At 44.3% G+C, this 23,323-nt stretch overlaps 1 protein-coding gene across 2 annotated transcripts in view; it reads right to left on the bottom strand.

Annotated features, from left to right (window-relative positions):
• Positions 1–23,323, bottom strand: part of lama5 (laminin, alpha 5) — a 322,226-nt gene that overhangs the window by 76,534 nt on the left and 222,369 nt on the right. For both annotated transcript variants that reach the window (XM_068048437.1, XM_068048438.1), the window contains exons 32-39: positions 20,675–20,814; positions 19,060–19,175; positions 15,833–16,044; positions 13,971–14,175; positions 7,999–8,143; positions 6,334–6,474; positions 5,330–5,491; positions 4,262–4,366 (exon numbers count right to left, since the gene is read on the bottom strand). In XM_068048437.1, coding sequence (XP_067904538.1) covers positions 4,262–4,366; positions 5,330–5,491; positions 6,334–6,474; positions 7,999–8,143; positions 13,971–14,175; positions 15,833–16,044; positions 19,060–19,175; positions 20,675–20,814 — 1,226 coding nt within the window. The remainder of the gene's footprint in view (positions 1–4,261; positions 4,367–5,329; positions 5,492–6,333; positions 6,475–7,998; positions 8,144–13,970; positions 14,176–15,832; positions 16,045–19,059; positions 19,176–20,674; positions 20,815–23,323) is intronic.

Below are 23,323 nucleotides of genomic sequence, written 5' to 3'. Positions count from 1 at the left end.
CCACACAAGTGCCAGGCAACGACCATCTCCAACAAGAGAGAATCTAACCATTCTCCCTTGACATTCAATGGCATTACAATCTCTGAATCCTCCACTATCAATATCCTGGGGGTTACCATTGATCAGAAACTGAACTGGAGTAGCCATATAAATACCGTGGCTACAAGAGCAGGTCAGAGGCTAGGAATCCAGCAATGAGCAACTCACCTCCTGACTCTCAAAGCCTGTCCACCATCTACAAGGCACAAATCAGGAGTGTGATGGAATACTCTCCAATTGCCTAGATGGGTGCAGCACCAACAACACTCAAAATGCTTGACATCATCCAGGACAAAGCAACCCACTTGATTGGCACCCAGTCCACAAACAATCACTCCCTCCACCACCGACACACAGTGACAGCAGTGTGTACCATCTACAAGATGCACTGTAGCAACACACCGAGGCTACTCAGGCAGCAACCTCTACCAACTAGAAGGACAAGGGCAGCAGATGCATGAGAACACCACCACCTGCAAGTTCCCCTCCAAGCCACACACCATCCTGACTTGGAACTATATCACTGTTCCTTCACTGTCGCTGGGTCAAAATCCTGGAACTCCCTTCCTCATAGCACTGTGGGTATACCTACCCAACATGGACTGCAGGGCAGTTCAAGAAGGCAGCTCACTACCACCTTCTCATGGGAAATTAGGGATGGGAAATAAATGCTGGCCTGGCCAGCAACGCCCACATCCCATGAAACAAACAAAAAAAAATGAAAGCAGAGCTAGCTTAAGTGAACTGGCAAATTAGGTTAAGGGATAGGTCAATAGAGATGCAGTGGCAGACATTTAAGGGGATATTTCAGAAGACACAGAATAGATACATTCCAACGAGTAAGAAAAATTCTAAGGGGAGGACCCACCATCCATGGCTAACTAAAAAAGTTAAAGATAGTATCAAACTTAAAGAAAAAGCATATAATTGCGCAAAGATAGGTGGCAGGTCAGAAGATTGGGCAGAAAATAAAAAACAGCAAAGAATGATAAAAAGATTAATAAGGAGGGAAAAATTAGAGTACGAGAGAAAGCTAGCTAGAAATATAAAAAAGATAGTAAGAGTTTCTATAGATATTTAAAAAAGAAAAATTAACAGAGTAAGCATTGGCCCTATAGAAAGTGAGTCTGGCGAATTAATAATGGAAAATAAGGAGATGGCAGATGAATTGAACAGGTATTTTGCATCGGTCTTCACTATAAAAGATACAAGTAACACCCTAGAAATAGCTGAAAATCAGGAAATGGAAGGAAGGAAGGAACTCAAGAAAATTACAATCATTAGGGAAGTGGTACTGAGCAAATTGTTGGAGCTGCGGGCTGACAAGTCCCCGGGTCCTGATGGACTTCATCCTAGGGTGTTAAAAGAAGTGGCTAGTGAGATAGTTGATGCATTGATTTTAATTTTCCAAAATTCCCTAGATTCGGGGAAGGTTCCATTTGATTGGAAAATAGCCAATGTAACTCCTTTCTTCAAAAAGGGAGAGAGACAGAAAGAAGGAAGTTACAGGCCAGTTAGCTTAACACCTGTCATAGGGAAAATGTTAGAAGATATTATTAAAGACATTATAGCAGGGCACTTAGAAATATTCAAGGTAATCAGCCAGAGTCAACGTAGTTTTGTGAAAGGGAAATCATGTTTAACCAATTTATTGGAGTTCGTTGAAGAAGTAACATGTGCTGTGGATAAAGGGGAACTGGGGATATACCGTACTTAGATTTCCAGCAGGCATTTGATAAGGCTCATGGTATGGTGGGGTAACATATTGGTATGGATAGAAGATTGGTTAGCTAACAGGAAACAGAGAGTAGGCATAAATGGGTCATTTCCTGGTTGGCAAGATGTAACAAGAGGTGTGCCACAGGGATCAGTGCTGGGGCCTCAACTTTTTACAATTTATATAAATGACTTGGATGAAGGGACCAAAGGTATAGTTGCTAAATTTGCTGATGATACAAAGATAGGAAGGAAGCTAAGTTGTGAAGAGGACATAAGGAGGCTACAAAGGGATATAGATAGGTTAAGTGAGTGGGCAAAGATCTGGCAAATTGAGTATAATGTGGGAAAATGTGAAATTGTCCATTTTGACAAGAAGAATTAAAAAAGAAGCATATTATCTAAATGGTGAGAGATTGCAGAGCTCTGTGATGCAGAGCGATCTGGGTGTCCTAGTGCATGAATTGCAAAAGGTTAGTATGCAGGTACAGCAAGTAATTAGGAAAGCTAATAGAATGTTATCATTTATTGTGAGGGGAATTGAATACAAAAGTAGGGAGGTTATGCTTCAGTTATACAGGGCATTCGTGTGACCACATCTGGAGTACTATGTACAAAATTGGTCTCCTTATTTAAGGAAGGATGTAAATGCATTGGAAGCAATTCAAAGAAGGTTTACTAGACTAATACCTGGGATGGGAGGTTATCTTTTTATTTATTTTTTACTTTGTTCATGGGATGTGGGCGCCGCTGGCTAGGCCAGCATTTACTGCCCATCCCTAATTGCCCTTGAACTGAATGGCTTGTTAGGATATTTCATAGGGCATTTAAGAGTCAACCACATTGCTGTGGGTCCAGAATCACAAGTAGGCCAGATCGGGCAAAGATGGCAGATTTCCTTCTCTAAAGGACATTAGTAAACCAGATGGGTTTTTAAAACAATCGACAATGCTTTCATGGCCGCCATTAGACTAGCTTTAAAATCCAGATTTATTAATTGAATTCAATTTCATCATCTGCCGTAGTGGGATTCGAACCAATGTCCCCAGAGCATTTGCCTGGGTCTCTGGATTATTCGGCTAGTGACATCACCACCATGCCACCACCTCCCCCAGAAGAAAGGCTAGACAGGTTGGGTCTGTATCCAATGGAGTTTAGAAGAATGAGAGGTGGTCTTATTGAACATTAAATTGGTTAAACATGGTTTCCCTTTCACAAAACCATGGTGAATCTGCCTGATTACCTTGAATGTTTCTGAATGCCCTGCTATAACATCTTTAATAATAGCTTCCAACATTTTCCCTCTGACAGATGTTAAGCTGTAGTTTCCTGCTTTCTGTCTCCCTGAGGGATCTTTACAGTGTGGATGTGGAAAGGATGTTTCCTCTTGTGGGAGGATCTAGAACTCGGGGTCACGGTATAAAAATAGGTTGCATTTGCTGATAACGCTACCGCTAGGTGGCGCTGCTGTGGCACATGCGCAAATGCAGCATGTGCCACTAAAACGTCACAGTCTGCGACTTTAGGCAGCTGCCAGGACTAAAGATGGCGCTGCTCAAATAATCACACGGAGGCAACCTAACAAACACATGGCAGCACATAATGGCTGGAGTGAGAGCGCGAGCGAGCAGGCCGGGGCCGGGATACGGGGGGGGGAGCGGAAACGGAGCGGGCCGGGGAGTGGGGGGGAAGTGGAGCAGGCCGGGGAGGGGGGAGCGGAGAGGGCCAGGGATGGGGGGGTGGGGAGCGGATCGGCCGGAGAGAGCAGCGAGTGGGGGGGGGTGAGGGGGGAGCGGAGCAGCCGGAGAGAAATGGGGCGGGGGGGGGTGGGGGGGGGAAAGCGGGTCGGCGGCGGGGGGTGCAGAGCCGCTGGTCCACGCACCCGGCGACACCAAGGTCTTCAGCCACACGCTCCGCGCGGCTCTCTCCAGCCGTTCCCTCCAGCTGCAGATCCCCCATCCAGCCGCTTTCTCCCCTACTTCTCAACGAAGATGCCCACGTCACGGGATGACGTCATCGGCGCATGTGCTAACCAGTCCTGGCAAGATGGAACGCAGTGCACGCGCAGAGAGCAGGAGCCCGTCTGCGCATGTGCGCACTGCGGCGCAGCCCGATGACGACAGTGGCGGCCAGCGTTGTCGGGAATCACTTTGTTAAAAATAAGGGGTCGCCCATTTAAGACAGAGATGAGGAGAAATTTTTTCTCTCAGAGGGTCATGAGTCTTTGGAATTCTCTTCCTCAAAAGGTGGTGGAAGCAGAATCTTTAAATATTTTTAAGGCAGAGGTAGACAGATTCTTGATAAGCATGGGTGAAAGGTTATTGGAGGTAGGTGGGAATGTGGAGTTGAGGTTACAATCAAGTCAGCCATGATCTTGTTGAATGGTGGAGCAGGCTCCTGTTCCCAATTCATATGTTCGCATATTAAAAGCCAATGGCTTGCAAACACAGTGCTGCCTGTGGGCAGTTCTGGATTATGTCATTCATTCAGGCTTTACAAATCTTACCTTCAAAATCACATCAGGGCGGGCTTCGACTGGTAAAGAGAGAATGTCACCACGCAGAACTTCTGATCGAAGCTGGTAGATCAAGTTGCCTCCATACGATGAAATCTTTGAAGGAAAAAGTTTTTGTCACTTCTTAATGGAGATTTAACAAACCAATGAAAAACTGAATGATGGGAAGAATGAGTTTGCAAAAATAAGGGCCTGGAAATTGGATTGCTGTGAGCAGGGTCCAATATATATCATGCAACAAAGCACTGCTAGCAAAATTGGTTTGGGCACCCCAAGTGGTCTCGGACGCCTGTCAGAAACTAGCACTTGGCCCATTTCCCATGGAAATGCGTGGTCTAAAGACCATTTCGGCCACTTTCCAACAAACAATCGTGACACCACACAGCATGCGCTGCACATGTTGCAGCTAGTCTTCCCGAGCCTATCAAAAATGTATGTTAAAAACTGCTTCCTTAACTGAATGTAAAGTCAGGAGGAGCAGAGTGTTCCTCCTGGCTCCACATTGAATGCATGGGTTGCTGTCAGCCTCTCCCTCTCGATCTCCTTCACCAGTCCTCACCTACCACAGGACTCACAGTAGGCTCAGTGCCAGTGTCCATGTCGCCCTGCTTATATCTTCTTCATGAGCAGAGCACTGCCCCTTGAGGCACGACTGGCACTTCAAGAAAGCTAGTCACGCCCCAATGAAGCAAGAGGACCAATCTTGCGTGACCCTCTTGCTTATGAGGTTTAGGGTCGGTCATTGCATTGATGAGCCAATTTCTGGGCCAAGGTTTCAGATTGGTAGCATTGGTTGATAACTTCTGGTAAAGCTATGCAACATTGGTAGGATGCTGGTCTGTGATGCAGCTTAGAAAACCCAGTTCTCAGTCAATATCACAGCAACATCTTCACAGTAAAGAGGGACTTGAGCAGAACCAGCTTTGCACAACTACTGTATAAACTATTCTGTCTTCAAATCCACAGCTGGATAGTTATATCAGACCAGGAAACATCTTGTAGTCTGTGGACTGTAAAGAGGGTATTAGTGATGGTAGAAATGAATCTGCCTTGACATACCTGGTCTCCAAGGTAGGGGGATGGTGCTTGCCAGTATAGATCCTGGTAGATGTCGGTCACATCACGAAGATCAACTTCAACCTCTCTCTCCGCAGGGTTGAGGGTTACTGGCAATTCTTGACGATCCCCACTCACCAGCTTCCAGCCATTCATATGAACAAACTGAAATTGAAAATGATGTAGGATGAAAGGTCGTTCGAACTGAAAACTTTAATGATAAAGTTCATTTTTCAGAACCATGTTTGGATTCTGATCGGACATTTAGGTTCTATTGAATTGCCTCAAGATTTTGTTGTGAAGAAAATCTGTGACTATTAACTCTTTCACTGCTACAAACCCACAGAGATTAGATTCAAGGATGGTGTGAACCTTCATTTAGATCAGGACTAGGGCTCTCCTGGAATGATTCATAAACCTCACATCCATGTAGCAGCTCATAAATTACGACAGCTCATAAGAACAAACTACTTTCTTCTTTGATACAGATAGTAAACCAAAGGCAGCTTCAAGCATAATCCCACTCGGTGGCAAAGGGTCAGTAACCACATGACACAGATTTAAGGTGATTGGCAAAGGAACCAGAGGCTACATGATGAAACTATATTTTTTAGACAGTGAGTTGTTCTGATCTGGAATGCACTGCCTGAAAGGCTGGTGGAAGAAAATTCATTAGTAACATTCAACTGGATAAATACTTGAAGGAAACAAATTTACAAGGCTATGGGGAAAGAACGGGGGACTGGGATTAATTAGATAGCTGTACTAAAGAGCTGACACAGGCTGGATGGGCTGAATCATTCTGATTCTAAATAAAATCAGGTCAGTCAGGACCTGAAAGTTAAAGATATGGGACAAATTAATGACAGGGCGTGGTCAACACAGAGCTTCACACAACAGGAGTCTAGAGCAATCTAGTCAATCCCATTCCCCCGAACTCAAACAGTGCTGTCAACAGTGAAGCTTCCTCAGGAGAAGTTGACACTGTGATGCAAGGTGCAACTCACCGGAGTTCTTCTCTTCTCAGAGATCTGGCAGCGATCGGTAGCCCCAAAGCAGAAGCAGCTGGTACAACCTTTGGGATTGGCTAGATCCAAGTAGAATGTCCCAAGGCGGCACGTGTCACATTGTGGGCCTTCCACATTTTCCTGAATAGAGAAATTCAGCAAAGAAAAAAAAGATAATAGTGCACATCTTGTCCTATCTTTTAGTTAGTGAGACCTCTAACATCAATCAGGGCCAGAGCAGTCCTCTGGACCTGTTTTGATCGTCTAAAGGGATCATAGAGGATTTTTTTCATGTTTTTATTCCCCCAGTTGGCCTGGGTTTCAAATTTGGTTTCTGGCCTCTCTTAGATTACATGGCTTTTGTGTGAGATGGGGGGTGTATATATTGTGAACACAAGGCATTGCTGTTTTGTGGGACAGGCTGGATGAACCAGGACTGGCAGGTCCTTTCTTGTCCGATATTCTTGTATGCTTGCATGCTCGTATGGATACGTGGCTAAATGCCTCCACTATTTGTTAAATGTGCCTGTTGGGAACTGTAACATCAACTCTACACGAAATTGGATGAAGTGGCTTCATCAATTTAAAACAAAACTCAAGGGCAAAAATCACATCAGTATCTTTAGTCAAATAGTTACATACATCTTTACCGCAACATCACGACCCACCCCCTCACACTTCCTTGTGTATTTTTTGTTTAAATAGTGAACAGCGAGTGCACCTTCAAAAGGAAGTGGCCTGGAGAAGCTTATGAGTCTGACAATTTATGGATGGTTATCTACTGTGTGCTGAAGCAAAATTAATTAATGGATGTACCTCTGTTGATGGTTTGGATTCCCCAAAAATGTCAGGTTTTGACCCAGTGAGGCTTTTAGCCCTACCTGAACATAAGATACAACACATATTCAGTACTCCCAGTAGACTGAATTTGTGACGGAAGCCAAGGTGCAGAAGCCAACAAACCAGATTCAGAGCAGGCATGGTTTTCCATCCATGTCGACTGCAAATCATGCATGATGCCCTCTGTGTCTATATCCTGATCTGGGCTCTCGCCCATTCAAATTCTGTTGAGAGAGTGCTCAAATGGAAAAGCTTCTCCAACGTGTCTTTAATTTTGCAGCCTGCAGAAAACTTGTACAAAACTCCAATCCTGGAATAGGCCCAGCCACTACAGTTCTAGTTCCTATTCAGCATCTGCACAGTCTATGTGAAAAGTCCCATCGATAGATTTAAATTATTTTTTTAGTTTTGATAATACTTCAGAAAGTACGCTGCCAGTTCATAAAAATATTCAGTATCTCCCTGAAGCAAATTTAAAGATGTTTGAAGGCACACCATTATTAATCTGTTAACTGTGCATCAATTGTTTAATTATATGCAGGTGGAGGGTGTTAATTTGGGCCTTACTTCAGCACTTGTCAGCAGACACTTACTGAGACTAGTGGAGGGCTTGAGTGAGGAGCTACATGTTTGTAATCCTTGTACTCGGTGCAATAAATGTGAAACTGAGTGAAGATAGGCTCCAGCATTATCCTTCCATAATAAGCTTTCTGGATTTTAACAACCATAGCCTAATAGAGTTTTAAAATGGTCATTTTGCATTTCGGGTTATCTGGTGTACAGTCATGTGCCTAACTCGAGCCGCTTGGCTTTGATAGGACTGACCTTGCAATGACATTGCCCAGTGATGGAGTCACAGATGCTGGCTTGTGTTCCGGCCTCGTTACAGTCACATTGCATACAGTCTGGGTAGTGGTAGTATCCAGGAGCACAGCGATCACAACGACGTCCAGTTACATTAAGTTTGCACCTAAATAAAGAATCAGGTTAGAGATTAACAAGGACCCATAAGACGCAGCCCATCACAATACTCAGTCAAAACTTTGAGTTGTAAATAATAATAAATCCTGCACTCTCATGCAGAGTCCCGCTCAAAGGAAGCAAGTCAGAGATTTGATGCCACAGCATTGGAGCCCTAGCAGGGGTACGGTAGCACAGTAATTATGTTACAGGACTAGTAATCCAGAGGCCTGGACTAATGGTCCAGAGACATGAGTTTAAATCCCACCATGGCCCCTGAGGAATTTAAATTCAATTCATTAAATAAATCTAGAATTAAAAAGCTAGCAGCAGAAATGGAGACCATGAAACTATTGGATTGTTATAAAAACCCAACTGGTTCACTATTGTCCTTTAGGAAAGGAAATCTACTGTCCTTACCCAGTCCAGCTTATATGTGACACTAGACCCACAGCAATGTGTTTGACTCTTAACTGTCCTCTGAAATGGCCTAGCAAGCCACTCAGTTATATTCATGTAGGTGGCTCACCACCACCTTATCAAGGACGATTAGCGATGGGCAATAAATGTGGCCTTGTCAATGACGCCACATCCTGTGCATCAACTTAAAACAGAAATAAAAATGCATGCTTCTTTCGAGTGTGTCTCTCTGTTGGGAATCTGGAATTAGTGTATTTAACATCTCTTTAATACATGGAATACTCTTCAAATGTTACACAGGAAAAAAAAACAGCATCTTCTGTTAACTGAGATCAGCTATTATCCTGTGGGGAGTAATTGGGAACAGGGTTGGGGTGGGTGTTGGTGATTTTCCTGGTTGTTGTTATTAGCAGCATTGCAAACAAAGCAGGAAGATTTCTTATATTTGATATTTGTAACAAAATGGCAAAAGCATTCCAAGTGAGCAGCCTTATGATATTCAAGAAAAAGCAATCAGATTAAAATCCTGCTATGTCTCAGTTGTTATGACCGACCGCTCCAGTCAAAGCCCCCAATCAAAATTTACGATTCTGATTGTGGTGGCAGAAACGCACTGATAATTCAATCCCATCGCTCCACAGATCGCCTAACATATTTAAGACTTTCCAAATTAAAGAAAGACCCAGCTAAATTGTACCATCTATTAATCCCCGAATGAGGCTAACCAAATAAGGTGTCTTTAAATCAACAAATTATCTCTTTAATTAGAAGAATTAAATCCTTAAACACTATGAAGATATAAACAACATTTAAAATAGAAAAAATTAGAGTCTTTGCAAATTTACAGTCCAGTGTTGCTTGAAGTCCTCACAGAATGTTGCTTGAAGTCCTCACAGTCATCCAATGTGGGGAAAAAGGTTCTTCCACAGAAGAGCAGTCCGTAGTCTAGCTTCAGCAGTAGGTGATACTTTCCTTCTCCAGCGAATTTCAACAATTAACGACTTGCAAACACTTTCAATGGAATCCAGCTGACTTTAGAGTTTTTGAGGGATAAAAGTTTGTCACAGTCTAACTTCCCTTTCTTCAATTTAAATTACCAGAGATCTCTGTTTTGGCTTGACTTTTTTTTTAGAATTTTGAGAGATAATAATTAAACAGACTAAAATCCTATTCCTTTAGTTTAAATGGTTGAGAGCTCTTTTTCAGGTGTGCTAAACACCACAGCTGTCTGTGTCCTCTGTCTGTGAACTGTTAGAACAAACGGTCTTCAACTAAAAGCCAGTTCAAAATTGAATTGTAACAAATATATCGCTTGCTACTCACGCCCAGTGGTTGTATCTATAGTAACAAGAATGCACCCTTTGAATCGCAATCTCCAAATGGCTATTTCTAACAGCAACCGAAAATGCATCTTTCTATAACTCCTGAGACTTGCCGGTTCTGAAAGTAATACTGATCCTCTGCAAACCTTAAAGGCAAACCGCATATTCCCGTAAAACAAAACTACAGGACCATGACACAGTGACATCACGAACATGCAGAAAGACCAGGGGAAATCGTCCCTAATGTTCTCTAACACCTGTTGCCAGGCGATGATGTCAAAAGATAAAGCATCATTTGGATGCAATAAAAGGGACAGATGGGTGAATTAAAATAGGCATTTATCAGTAAACATGTAAAAGGAGCTTTCTGTAGCAACTGAATTCCTATAATCTGGTGAAAAAAATAATTTCAACCAACAGAAATGTATTGACTGCCTATGTAATATTCTCTAAATAATATTGTGGTAATTTATTAACTGATAGTACACTCAACTCATGGCACCTGTCTAGGTAGATGCAGCACAGATAACATGGTTCAGACTGAGACATAGTCATAGCTTAGCTAGATACTCACTAACTATTCCTGCAGATAAGTCACTAACTCAGACAATCCTGCGCAAATTGGATTTTCATTTTAAAAGTTGCAAATAGTAGAAATCTATAACATTAAAAACTTTACATCTCCATGTACTTCCTGACAATAAAACCTTGTCTCCTTTTGTCATCTATCTGTCACGCTATTGTCAACCTATAGACTATGTCACACATACGAGAAGTGCGAAGATGAAAAATACTGACTCAAACTGAAAAGTTATAATAACTGATGTGACTTTTTTAAAAAACGGACAATATTGCAAAAGATGGCCACATGGGTATTCTAATCGGCTACATTTGCTGACAATGCAACCACTAGGTGGTGATGCCCTGCACATGTGCATACGCAGCCTGTTCTCCACTAAAACGTCATAGTCTGCGACACTCAGGCAGCTGCCAGGACTAAAGATGGCACTGCACACAAAGGCAATGCAAACCCATGGCAGCACACAGTGGCCGGAGAGAGCGGAGAGAGGCTGGGGGGCGGTGGGGGGGGGGGGGGCAGGGGGTAGTGTGGGCGAGGGTGGGGGGAGGAGGGAAGAGTGCAGGCGGGGCTGGGGAGGGGAGAGTGAGCGGGGCTGGGGAGGGGGGAAGAGAGCAGGCGGAGGCGGGGAGGGGAGAGCGCGGGCGGGGGGGAAGCGGGGAGCGAGTGGCTGGAGAGAGCGGGTGGGAGGGGTGGAGGAGGACAGTGCACACGAACCCGCTGCCACCAAGGTCTTCTGCCGCTCTCTCCCCGCTTCCCCTCACTCTCTTCCCCGCGTTACATGATGACATCATCTGCACATGCATCAACCAGTCCTGGCAATGCGGAATGCTGCGTATGCGCAGAGAGCAGCAGCTTGGTGCAAACTGATGACATCAGCGGCCAGCTGCGTTGTTAGGAATCACTTTGATTCTAATATTGCTACACTGTCTGTTTAGAACAAAGGATGCCTAGCCAGGTTGAGAGGTGTCAATTTCCCCCTACCCCTCCTTCCTGAAACATTCCTGAATTGAATGGATTCTTCAGAAACAAAGAAGGTGTGAAGTAGCCATATCCTGGGCCATTGTCGGTCACTACAGGGAGAAAATCACTTTCTCCCAGCAGAGGCGAGATGTGAGAAACTTTTAGCTGTCAAGATAGCTCCCTGAAGAGAGAGAGAGACGGAGAGAAACACGCAGAAAGATGCATCAGCCAAAAGCTTGTCCAGCTAAGAGCTGAGGAGAAAATCCAGCAAGCCACCCACCCCACTGCTGTAAATTCTACATTTCAACTTATGCAGCAATGACTTGGAAGTGATTCTCCGTCTTCAAACTGAACTTTCAACCAAGAGAGAAATCTACAAACAACTCAGGCCTTCAGCCAACGAGAACTGGACTTCCGAGAAAATTCAGCAGATTTACCGTGAACCCCTGAAACACTACCTCACTTGAAAATGACTTTACCCCTTTTCCTCTCTATCTGTCTCTTCGTGTGTGTGTGTGTGTGTGTGTGTGTGTGTGTGTGTGTGTGTGTGTGTGTGTGTGTGTGTGTGTGTGTGTGTGTGTGTGTGTGTGTGTGTGTGTGTGTGTTCGTTTGTGTATTTGAGCGTGAGTGTGCAAATGCGTGAGTGGATACGGTGGTGACCACATCTTGCTCAATAAATAATTAATCTTCTGTTTTGAACCTACAAGAAACCTGTCGCTGTCTGTTTATTTGACAAATAAAACACAAAGGGGTTAACCCCTAATTACAAAAAACACTTGCTGCAGTCAGATGGGAGTTGAACACCCAGATCCCTCACCACAATCATCGTAAATTCCTACGTCCACATTTATAATGGGATTTTGTCAATGTAAATTTGTCACATTCCAATTACACCTTCGTACAAGCTGTAGTGCCTCAGTTTTGTGTCTCCTAGCTCCTTACTTTGTACTGCAGAGAAACTCCAATGCTGCAACCAACTCTACTTTTATCATTCCCGAACTCAATTTCATTCTAACAATATAAAATCGAAGTGTATTTTATAAAACTAAACACGATTTAACTTTGAAATAATGACTAAATCACGCCTGGATCTCGTTCAGTTATCCTGTTTTCTTCAATTGAAGGACGATATTTGATCTCAAACACCCGGGTACAATGACACATGATACTGACTGGTCTAAAATTAAATTTAAAAATGCTGGCAATGAACAACAGCTTATCAGCCTCTGAAAAGGGAAAAGACAAGTTCATATTTTGGGTAGAGAACATTGAGCAGGTTCTTATCTTTATCACCTGGGCACCAAGCCCCGGCGAAGCTCACTGAGAGCAACCACCATTCAGAATCGGCCAACTGTAAGACAGCACGGCTACATTTCCTTCCATTTGATAAATGGAAGGAAAATTGGGTGGGCTTCGTTAAGGACGTGTTATCCTCACCACCTGACTTGCCGCACTGTGCTCAGTCTGGGCAATACTTCGTGCCTAGGGGACAATGACAAAAAATCACCTCCATTAGTGGGAGACTGACTGAAATGATGATGTCTTTTCTCTTTTTAGATGCCGATGGAGCTGCTGTGTGCTTCTGGCACTTCCTGCTTTTACTTCTGTGCAAATGGTCTACACTAAAGCTCCACAAAGTGACTGCTGCTTCACTGATTATCATTGCTCTACTGAGCACAATCTGAAGCACGGATGCGGGTAATTGGAGTTCCACAACTCTTGTTTTGACTTCATAAATGCCATGACCTGATGCTATCTCCCTGAAATCAGATATGGAAAACCACACAGGTACATAAAAGACATATTCTAAAGCAAAACAGATACTGAATACTTCAAGCACGTTGACACTATCCCTGCCATGAACACCTTTCTTAATACTGATGCAAGCGAGGTGCCTGCACCATCAATTCTCGACACTTGGGCCCCACACAGCCATTGGAAACTCCGGTATAAACTTAATAGATTTACTCAATCCAACCGCTACTTATGGCCCAGATTCGTAGTGACCAGAATCAGGCAGGTGAACACTGGGGTTGGTGGTAACTACACTAGATGCATGCCTTGTGACCCAGTATAAAAGGGTCCTTAAAGTTGCAATAGGTTGAATTTGCACAGTCCGATATTATCAGCAAAATATCTTCCCCACCCCACTATGGGAGAGGTGTCCCTCATTCCCTGTTGTGACATTCCCTGTTGCAACGGGACTAAATAATAATTAAAAAAATACACACACATACTGGAATGGCTTGTATATCTGCTCCATGCAGTATAAAGTTTACAGTAAAACTTGTCCGAGATGTCCCTCCTCCGCTCTGACTCTTTCTCACATACCTTGCTGCCAGATAGCACTATACCATAACTGTCCTGGTATTTGATAACATCTGTTCAACTGAGAGTAGATTAGTCAGGCCTCAGGCAAAACCATGGTGATAATGAAGTTGCCCAGGAATTTGGCATCAAACTGCTACATTCCTGCTGTTATGAGGCATCGTTGGATAGTGTATCAATCATATCAGCAGGGAACTCTGTGGCAGGCTCACAACCAACCACCTCACCTGCATTGTCCGCTCTCGCTGTTGCATCCAGGTCTGGTCCTATCTTGAATCCCTGAGTGTGAGCAGTTGCATTGTTCACAGCCAACCAGAGGGTGGCAGCCAAATGTCTGTGGCTCACAGACAACGCACTCCGGTTGAATGGTCCGTGGGGGACATATGCAGTGACCTGTGACCTCTTCGCACAAACGCCTGCCACAGTTACATGCTGGAAAAGTAACGAGAAAAAGAATTGGGAGGGTTGTTCCAAATGTTGTTAAGCTGGTTACATTTCCAAGTAGGGAGACTGTTACACTGTTACACCAAACCTCACATTCCCCTTCAGTTTTTTTTTAAGTTAATCTTTTTCCTCTATCCCTATTTAAGGTCCCTTTGGCATGAGACAGTTACCATCAGAGAAGGCAGACAGAGTTATCTATTGCCAAACCTCTATCAGTAAGAGAGAAAATCTATATGATTGATAAGTGAGGACTGGACCAATCCTAACAGAATTGTACAGCACAAAATAAGGCCATTCAGCCCATCATCACCATGCTGGCTCTTTGAGAGAGCTATTCAATTAGTTCCACTCCCCTGCTCATTCTCCATAATCCTACAAATTTTTCCTCAAGTATCTATCCAATTCCCTTTTGCTATATTGAATTTGCTTCCATCACCCTTCCAGGTAATGCCTCCCATGATCTATGGGTTAAATAGCCCACGGAGGCTGACTCCTGGAACTCCTGCAGAGCGGTTCTTCCAATTTTTTCAGTTTCTCTGGGTCACGGCGATCTTATGCAGAAGCTACGTCAGGAGATCGGGAAACGACCACGGACATTCTACACTGGATTTGTTTTGGATTACACATGCAAATTGAAGAGGTCCTGCTGCAATTGTATGGGGCCTAGGTGAGACCACACCTGGAGCACAGTGTATAGATTTGGCCTCCTTACCTAAGGAAGAATATACTAGCCTTGGAGGGAGTGCAACAAAGGTTCACTAGACTGATTCCCAGAATAAGGGGATTGTCCTTTGAGGAGAGAGTAGACAGAGCCTATGTTCCCTGGAATGTAGAAAAATGAGAGCAGATCTCATTAAAACATAAAGTTCTTAAGGGGCCTGACAGGGTAGATGTTGGGTAGATGTTTTCCTTGGCAGAGGGGGTGTAGAACTAGGGGTCACAGTCTCAGAATAAGGGGTCGCCCATTTAGGAATGCAACGAGGAGAGATTTCTTCACTTAAAGGAGGTTATGGATTTTTGGAATTCTCTACCCCAGTGGGCTGTGGATGCTCAGTTGTTGAATATTGATGACAAAGATTGATAGATTTTTGGATACCAGGGAATTAAGCGATATGGGCATAGTACAGGGAGATGGAGTTGAGGTAGAAGATCAGCCATGATCGTACTGAATGGCAGAGCAGGTTTGAAGTGTCGAATGGCCTACTCCTGTCCCTGCTTATGTTCTTATGCCCTTAGTCTTTACTTGCATGAGGTGCTGGAGAGTTGCTGGCCTGTTTGTTCGAACAAGTCAGCATCTTTGGAGGAGAATAAACTGATGGGGAGGGATGAGTTCTTGCCCTTCCCTTGGCTCGAAGACAGGCCAACTGAGATCAGGAATTCATCATGTGGAACACTCCATCCCAGAGCTCCTTCACACAGCCCTTATAAATATGTTAAGATGCACCTTTACGTGCAGAACAGTTATTACAAGTACATTTAGGCACATTTTCTTCCATTTTTCCCAATGATAATATACCCTATTGTGTTTATCAAGTTAAAAGTTGTACCAAAGTTGTCAATGTGTTAAAATTGTAGAATTATTTAAGTTGTCAGTTCTGTACAGCCCATGCACTGGTTAAACTTAAATAAAGAAACTGGCGCTTACGTCTGCAGTTAGGGAATCCATAGTAGCCAGTAGCACAACGGGAGCAGTCGCGGCCAATCACGTTGAGTCGACAATTGCACTGGCCTCCAAAGGGGTCACAGATTGTGCTCATGGCACCCACTTCATGGCACATGCAAGGCAGGGCACCATTATTGTAGAATGCAGAGAGGGACACAGCAGAGTCTTTGCAGAATTTTGAGGCAGTAGCAGGGCTACAAGAAATTCAGACATTTACAATCACATTTCCACTTCGTAAAAATATTAAGGGAATAGTTAAAACAATGAAAACTTGCAAAACTTCTTCCATTCTTAGTTGAAGCTCACCAGTTTCAATGCAGTTAGGAATGCTAAACTTCAACTTTTCTCTCTGCATCAAACTTATAATTCAAAATTCAACCACTATTGTAATCTTCAAATGTTAATACATTTCCAAACTGATTGTGAGGAAGGAAATTACATTTTTAGATAAAATATCAATGTTATTTAATCTCTAATGTTACAGCGACAAAACGTTCAACATAAAACATCCCTACATGGTTTTATACAGGAAAATGATAGACTGAGTGGTATAGAATTTAGGAGAGAGACAGATTGAGCAGTGGAGGATCCAGTAGAGATAGTGGCAGAGGACAGAGGAGAGAGATGGACTAAAGGGTGAAATAGCAAGGCAAAGAGGTTTGAGAAGGAAATCCAAAAGATGGAGTCAAGATGACTAAAACCACCCCCCAACCACCAGCTGAAGAATATTGACAGATACAGTAGCTTAGAGGTTATATTACTGGACTAGCAATCAAGAAACAGGAGTTCAAATCCCCCCATAGCAGCTAGAGAATTTAAATTCAGTTTATTAAATAAATCTGATATAAAAATACTAGCATGAGTCATGGTGACCATATAAGTACTGGATTGTTGTAAAAACTGAATTGGTTCACTAATGTCCTTTAGAGAAGGAAATCTGTCATCCTTACTTGGTCTATCCTATAGGTGACTCCAGACCCACAACAATCTGTTTGATGCTTAACTGCCTTCTGAAATGGCCCAGCAAGCCATTCAGTTGTATTCAAGATGATAGCTCACCACTACCTTCTCAAGGGCAACTGAGGATGGGCAATAAATGCTGGCTTTGCCAACCATATCCAATAAATAGATAAAGAAAATGCTGGGAGATAGAGGAGCCCAGCATCAGAGGTCTAAGGGGCATAGACAGGGCCATTGCTTGAAGGAAGTTGTAAGAAATATTTTGAAGCTAGGCCGTGCAGGGAGTTGTTAGAGGATAATAATTCTTCCTTTTGAATTTGATCCAACAAGATATAGGAACTAGTGGAGATTAGCAAGGAGATGCATGTTAGACGAAAAAGACATGGGTGCTTTAGGCAACTTGCATTTATATCAAGGGGGCAGTTTGGGAGGCCAGCAGGAGGACATTGCAAACTTGAATCTTAGGATAAATGTATGGTAGGGATGAGATAGGGGAAAATATCTGGTAATGCTGCAGTTTCAGGAACTGTCTTGGGGATGAACTGCACTTGGGGTTTGAAGCTCAGCTTGGGTGGGGGGGGGGGGGGGGGTGGAGCTGTGGCTTCAATGGGCAGCTGGGAGATAAATGTAGGCAGGAGGAAGGTATGGAGTTTTTGACAGGAACTGACATGCATTTATGCAACATCTTATGCATTTTGGTAACATCTGTAAGTGCCTCACATGCAGGGAACCACTCTGAAGTGCCATGATTGCCTATGTAACAACAATCACTTTGTACTCAGCAAGATCCCAAAATTAATATGAGCCATCGAAGTTTGCAGTATAACAGAGGCCATTTGGCCCATGGTGTATGTGTGGCTCTTTGATAAGAATTATTTTATGAGAGAAATAAGATGAACTTCATTTTTTTATTGTAGGAGGAATGTGATCAGGGAATTGGGAGAAACTGTGCTATTGTCCAAATAGCAACGTGTTTTCTTTTAACAACTAACTGAACAGGCAGGCGGCAATTAACATAATATCCGAAGATCAGCACTCCTGATAATGCAGCAGTCCCTCACAACACTTGCCCAGAAAATGTGCTCAAGTCCTGGGACAACCTTCTGATGTGAAAGTGAGACTGCTACCAAGTCAGCCAAGCTTATGCGAACATACGAATTAGGAGCGGGAGCTGAAGGAGGATTCAACATAAAAACTTCTTATGCAGATTGATTATTCTGTTACATAGAAATAAATTATTGAGGGATCATAAGGTCAGAAGTGGGAATGTTCGCTGATGACTGCACAGTGATCAGTATCATTCGTGACTCCTCAGATGCTGAACCAGTCTATGCCTGCATGCAGCAAGACCTGGACAACATTCAAGCTTGGGCTGTTAAGTGGCATGTAACATTCACGCCACACTAGTAGCAGGCAATGACCATCTCCAACAAGAGAAAATCTAACCAATGGCATTACTATTACTAAATCCCCCACCATCAACATCCTGGGGGGTTACCATTGACCAGAAACTTAACTGGACCAGCCATATAAATACTGTGACTACAAAAGCAGGTTGGAGGCTGGGAATTCTGTGGTAAATAACTCAACTGTTGACTCCCAAAGCCTGACAAAACATATAAAAGGCACATGTCAGTGATGGAATACTCTCCAATTGCCTGGATAGGTGCAGCTCCAACAATACTCAAGAAGCTCGATACCATCCAGGACAAAGCAGCCCACTTGATCGGCACCCCATCCACCACTTTAAACATCCATTCCCTCCACTACCAGTGCACAGTGGTAGCAGTGCCTCCCATCTACAAGATGCACTGCAGCAACTTGCCAAGCCTACTTCAACAACACCTTCCAAACTCACAACCTCTTCCAACTAGAAGGACTAGGGCAGCAGATGCATGGGAACATCACCACCTGCAAGTTCCCCTCCAAGTCACACATCATCCTGACTTGAAACTACATCACTGTTCCTTCACTGTTGCTGGATCAAAAACCTGGTAGTCCCTCTCTTACAGCAGTGTGGGTGCACCTACATCACGCAGACTGCAGTGGTCTAAGAAGGCAGCTCACCACCACCTCTCAAGGGCAATTAGGGATGAGCAACACTGCTGGCCTAGCCAGCGATGCTTAAATCCAATGAACAAATTTTAAAAAGGACTAAAATGATCCTCAGAGGTACAAATGGAAAGATACTTATGAATCTTTCTGATGTTTCTCTGTGAATTGCCGTCACTCTTGAAGCAAGAACTTACTTGATATAGAAACTGTTTCCTCCACAGGTGCTGATGAAATCATAAGACTTGTCCAAAGGTTCTTCAACGAGGTAGTTTGAATTGTAGCTGGCCTCTGGTACAACCAAAATGTAGTCCTGGACAGGACAAAAGTGTACAAATTGGAAAAGAACCAAGTGAATTCAACACTTACTGGGCCAAATAATCCAATGGCAAGCGGTTTGTAATAGTTCTTCAATTGTTTGGTCAACAGAGTGAAGAATTACTCCCGCCTGAACTTCAGACACCAGGAGTAATCCATCAGGGGGCTTAGTTTCCTCAGCTGTTTCAACAGAGTCTCACCATAACTCCAGCAAAATGACCCAGGAAGTGGATAGAACCTAGGCGGCACAGTGGCGCAGTGGTTAGCACTGCAGCCTCACAGCTCCAGGGACGTGGGCTCGATTCTGGGTACTGCCTGTGTGGAGTTTGCAAGTTCTCCCTGTGACCATGTGGGTTTTCGCCGGGTGCTCTGGTTTCCTCCCACAGCCAAAGACTTGCAACTGAAAGGTAAATTGGCTATTGTAAATTGCCCCTAGTGTAGGTAGGTGGTAGGGAATATGGGATTACTGTAGGGTTAATATAAATGGGTGGTTGTTGGTTGGCACAAACTTGGTGGACCGAAGGGCCTGTTTCAATAAATAAATAAAGTGCCAGGTCCTGATCTAATCTAGGGATTACTGCTGGGCCTAGTAAGGGATCAAAACTCCACTCAACCTTTACAAGACAAGGATGTGGAGGAATGGTCACAAGTGACTCCCTACACGAGCAGTTCCCACTTTCACAGCGTATATGGGACCAGACAGATGTTTGGGAGGCCAGGATGTGATTCAGATGAGGTGGAGTGACCTCCAGAAGGATGTAAGTGGGCCTGACTGAGAGGGGTGAGGTTGGGGGGGAGGAAACAGGGGGGCTTCTAGGCCAGAAAAGTGGCCAGGACCCCCAAAGAACAGAACAATCTGTTTGTGGGGGTGGGGTGGGGTGGGGTGGGGGTAGGTGTTTAAAGGGAGGGAAAGGATCACAGGCTTCTTCTGGGCAAACAGGCAATCTCTGGATGGTAGCCAGGTACCAGGTTTGCCAGCAGTTGCCTGAAACATGTTCATAGTGACATGGACACTTGCTAACCTCATGCAAGTCAGCTGTTTTGCAGCAGGATCAGCAGTGGAAAGAACTGACAGGCATAATCCCAGTGTAACTTCCAGGGTTGGGCCTTTGGATTTTTAGATCTCATTTGCTTTGTACTTTGAGTTCTAGTTATTCGTGTCCTTCCTTCACAGGAACTTAAGCAACCAGCAGAAATCAGCCAATGGGAGATGCGCTTACAGTGGGGTCAGATGGCAGTGATTCCTTTCCTCACAAACATCCATACTGAACTGTCCCAGAGGAGTTTAGACTCCAAAGACCTACAGCTGTCAGACTTGAACTCAATCTCTTGGCCAAAAGGAAACTGTTCTTTGCAAGAGTTCAGTTTTGACACTTAGGAATATTTCCTATGTACTTCGGAAAAGGATCATTTTATGAGAACCGGCTGTTCATACTTTCCTACCCAGAAAGATCTGGGTTTTATTTTTAACCATGCTGTAATGTCATCACTTACCAACCACAGAGTTTTGCCATCAGGAACACGAATGATAATAGACACATCATTGTCAGTTATATCCAGGACAATCTTATTTTCAGAAAGAACTGAACTACGGCAGCCATACCCGTGGGGACAGAAGGAAGCATTGACGTGACCTGGAAGGAAAAGAAAAAGCACAAGATGGTGGTCAGATCATAAGAATGTGTTGAGGAAACACAGTCATTGAATCCGTGTAGTTAAACTTACAATGACCTGTGCACAAGGAACAAGGCTTGATCCTATTTTTAAACTTGCTCTTGAGAAGTCGGTAACATTGTGGGCGGCACAGTGACGCAGTGGTTAGCACCGCAGCCTCACAGCTCCAGCGGCCCGGGTTCAATTCTGGGTACTGCTTGTGTGGAGTTTGCAAGTTCTCCCTTTGTCTGCGTGGGTTTTCGCCGGGTGCTCCGGTTTCCTCCCACAGCCAAAAGACTTGCAGGTTGATAGGTAAATTGGCCATTATAAATTGCCCCTAGTATAGGTAGGTGGTAGGGGAATATAGGGAGATGTGGTAGGGATATAGGATTAGTGTAGGATTAGTATAAATGGGTGGTTGATGGTCGGCACAGACTCGGTGGGCCGAAGGGCCTGTTTCAGTGCTGTATCTCTAAATAAAATTAAAAATAAAATTGTAAAGGCAGCATTTTATTGTCCATCTTTATGATGGCATTAAGAGTCAACCACACCGTGTGAGACTGGAGTCACATGTAGGTCAGATGAGGTAGACGTAAAGGTCCCTTCCCCGGGTGCAGTTTTCATAACAAATGACAGCTCTCATGGTTATTTTTCCCAGTGCCAGCCCATAGATTAATAGCATTGTTGAATTCAGTTTCACAACTTGGCATGGTGTGATCTGAACTCTCAACCTCTCGCCATAACCACTAGGCTATTGTGCAATAAGTTGGAGGAAATTATGTACTAGAATGGAAGAAAATTAAGAAATATGAAAACACACTTTAAAAAAAAATTGTAGATAGTTACCTAGCACAGCAACTAAACCGGATACAAATATACTAAGTAATACTCACTAGTTCAGAATAATCTGCAACAAGAGCATCTAATGCACTGTCATAAAGTCATAGAGTCGTATAGCACCGAAACAGGCCCTTCGGCCCACTGAGTCCGCGCCGACCATCAACCACCCATTTATACTAATCCTAATAATCAAGAGTGACAAGCCTGCTATACTCTCAGCACTACATGAACTGCTATGCCTGTGCTGGGACGAGGGAGCAGTACCCCAGGGCATGCGCGATGCCAATATCATCATCCTCGATAAAAACAAAGGTGACCGCGGTGACTGCAACAACTACCGTGGGATCTCCCAGCTCAGAGTAGTGGGGAAAGTCTTTGCTCGAGTCGCTCTGAACAGGCTCCAGAAGCTGGCCGAGCGCGTCTACCCTGAGGCACAGTGTGACTTTCGTGCAGAGAGATCGACCGTTGACAGGCTGTTCTCCCTTCGTCAGATACAGGAGAAATGCCGTGAACAACAGATGCCCCTCTACATTGCTTTCATTGATCTCACCAAAGCCTTTGACCTCGTCAGCAGACGTGGTCTCTTCAGACTACTAGAAAAGATTGGATGTCCACCAAAGCTACGAAGTATCATCACCTCATTCCATGACAATATGAAAGGCACAATTCAACATGGTGGCTCCTCATCAGACCCCTTTCCTATCCTGAGTGGCGTGAAACAGGGCTGTGTTCTCGCACCCACTCTTTTTGGGATTTTCTTCTCCCTGCTGCTTTCACACGCGTTCAAGTCCTCTGAAGAAGGAATTTTCCTCCACACAAGATCAGGGGGCAGGTTGTTCAACCTTGCCCATCTAAGAGCGAAGTCCAAAGTACGGAAAGTCCTCATCAGGGAACTGCTCTTTGCTGACGATGCTGCTTTAATATCTCACACTGAAGAGTGCCTGCAGAGTCTCATCGACAGGTTTGCGGCTGCCTGCAATGAATTTGGCCTAACCATCAGCCTCAAGAAAACGAACATCATGGGGCAGGACGTCAGAAATGCTCCATCCATCAATATTGGCGACCACGCTCTGGAAGTGGTTCAAGAGTTCACCTACCTAGGCTCAACTATCACCAGTAACCTGTCTCTAGATGCAGAAATCAACAAGCGCGTGGGAAAGGCTTCCACTGCTATGTCCAGACTGGCCAAGAGAGTGTGGGAAAATGGCGCACTGACACGGAACACAAAAGTCCGAGTGTATCAGGCCTGTGTCCTCAGTACTTGCTCTATGGCAGCGAGGCCTGGACAATGTATGCCAGCCAAGAGCGACGTCTCAATTCATTCCATCTTCGCTGCCTCCGGAGAATACTTGGCATCAGCTGGCAGGACCGTATCTCCAACACAGATGTCCTCGAGGCGCCCAACATCCCCAGCTTGTACACACTACTGAGTCAGCGGCGCTTGAGATGGCTTGGCCATGTGAACCACATGGAAGATGGCAGGATCCCCAAAGACACATTGTACAGCGAGCTCGCCACTGGTATCAGACCCACCGGCTGTCCATGTCTCCGCTTTAAAGACGTCTGCAAACGCGACATGAAATCCTGTGACATTGATCACAAGTCGTGGGAGTCAGTTGCCAGCGTTCGCCAGAGCTGGCGGGCAGCCAT

Source organism: Heterodontus francisci, chromosome 16, assembly GCF_036365525.1.
Source record: "Heterodontus francisci isolate sHetFra1 chromosome 16, sHetFra1.hap1, whole genome shotgun sequence".
Taxonomy (NCBI): Eukaryota; Metazoa; Chordata; class Chondrichthyes; order Heterodontiformes; family Heterodontidae; genus Heterodontus; species Heterodontus francisci.
The sequence above is the reverse complement of the archived record's forward strand: the minus strand, read 5'-3'. Positions and strand labels throughout refer to the sequence as shown.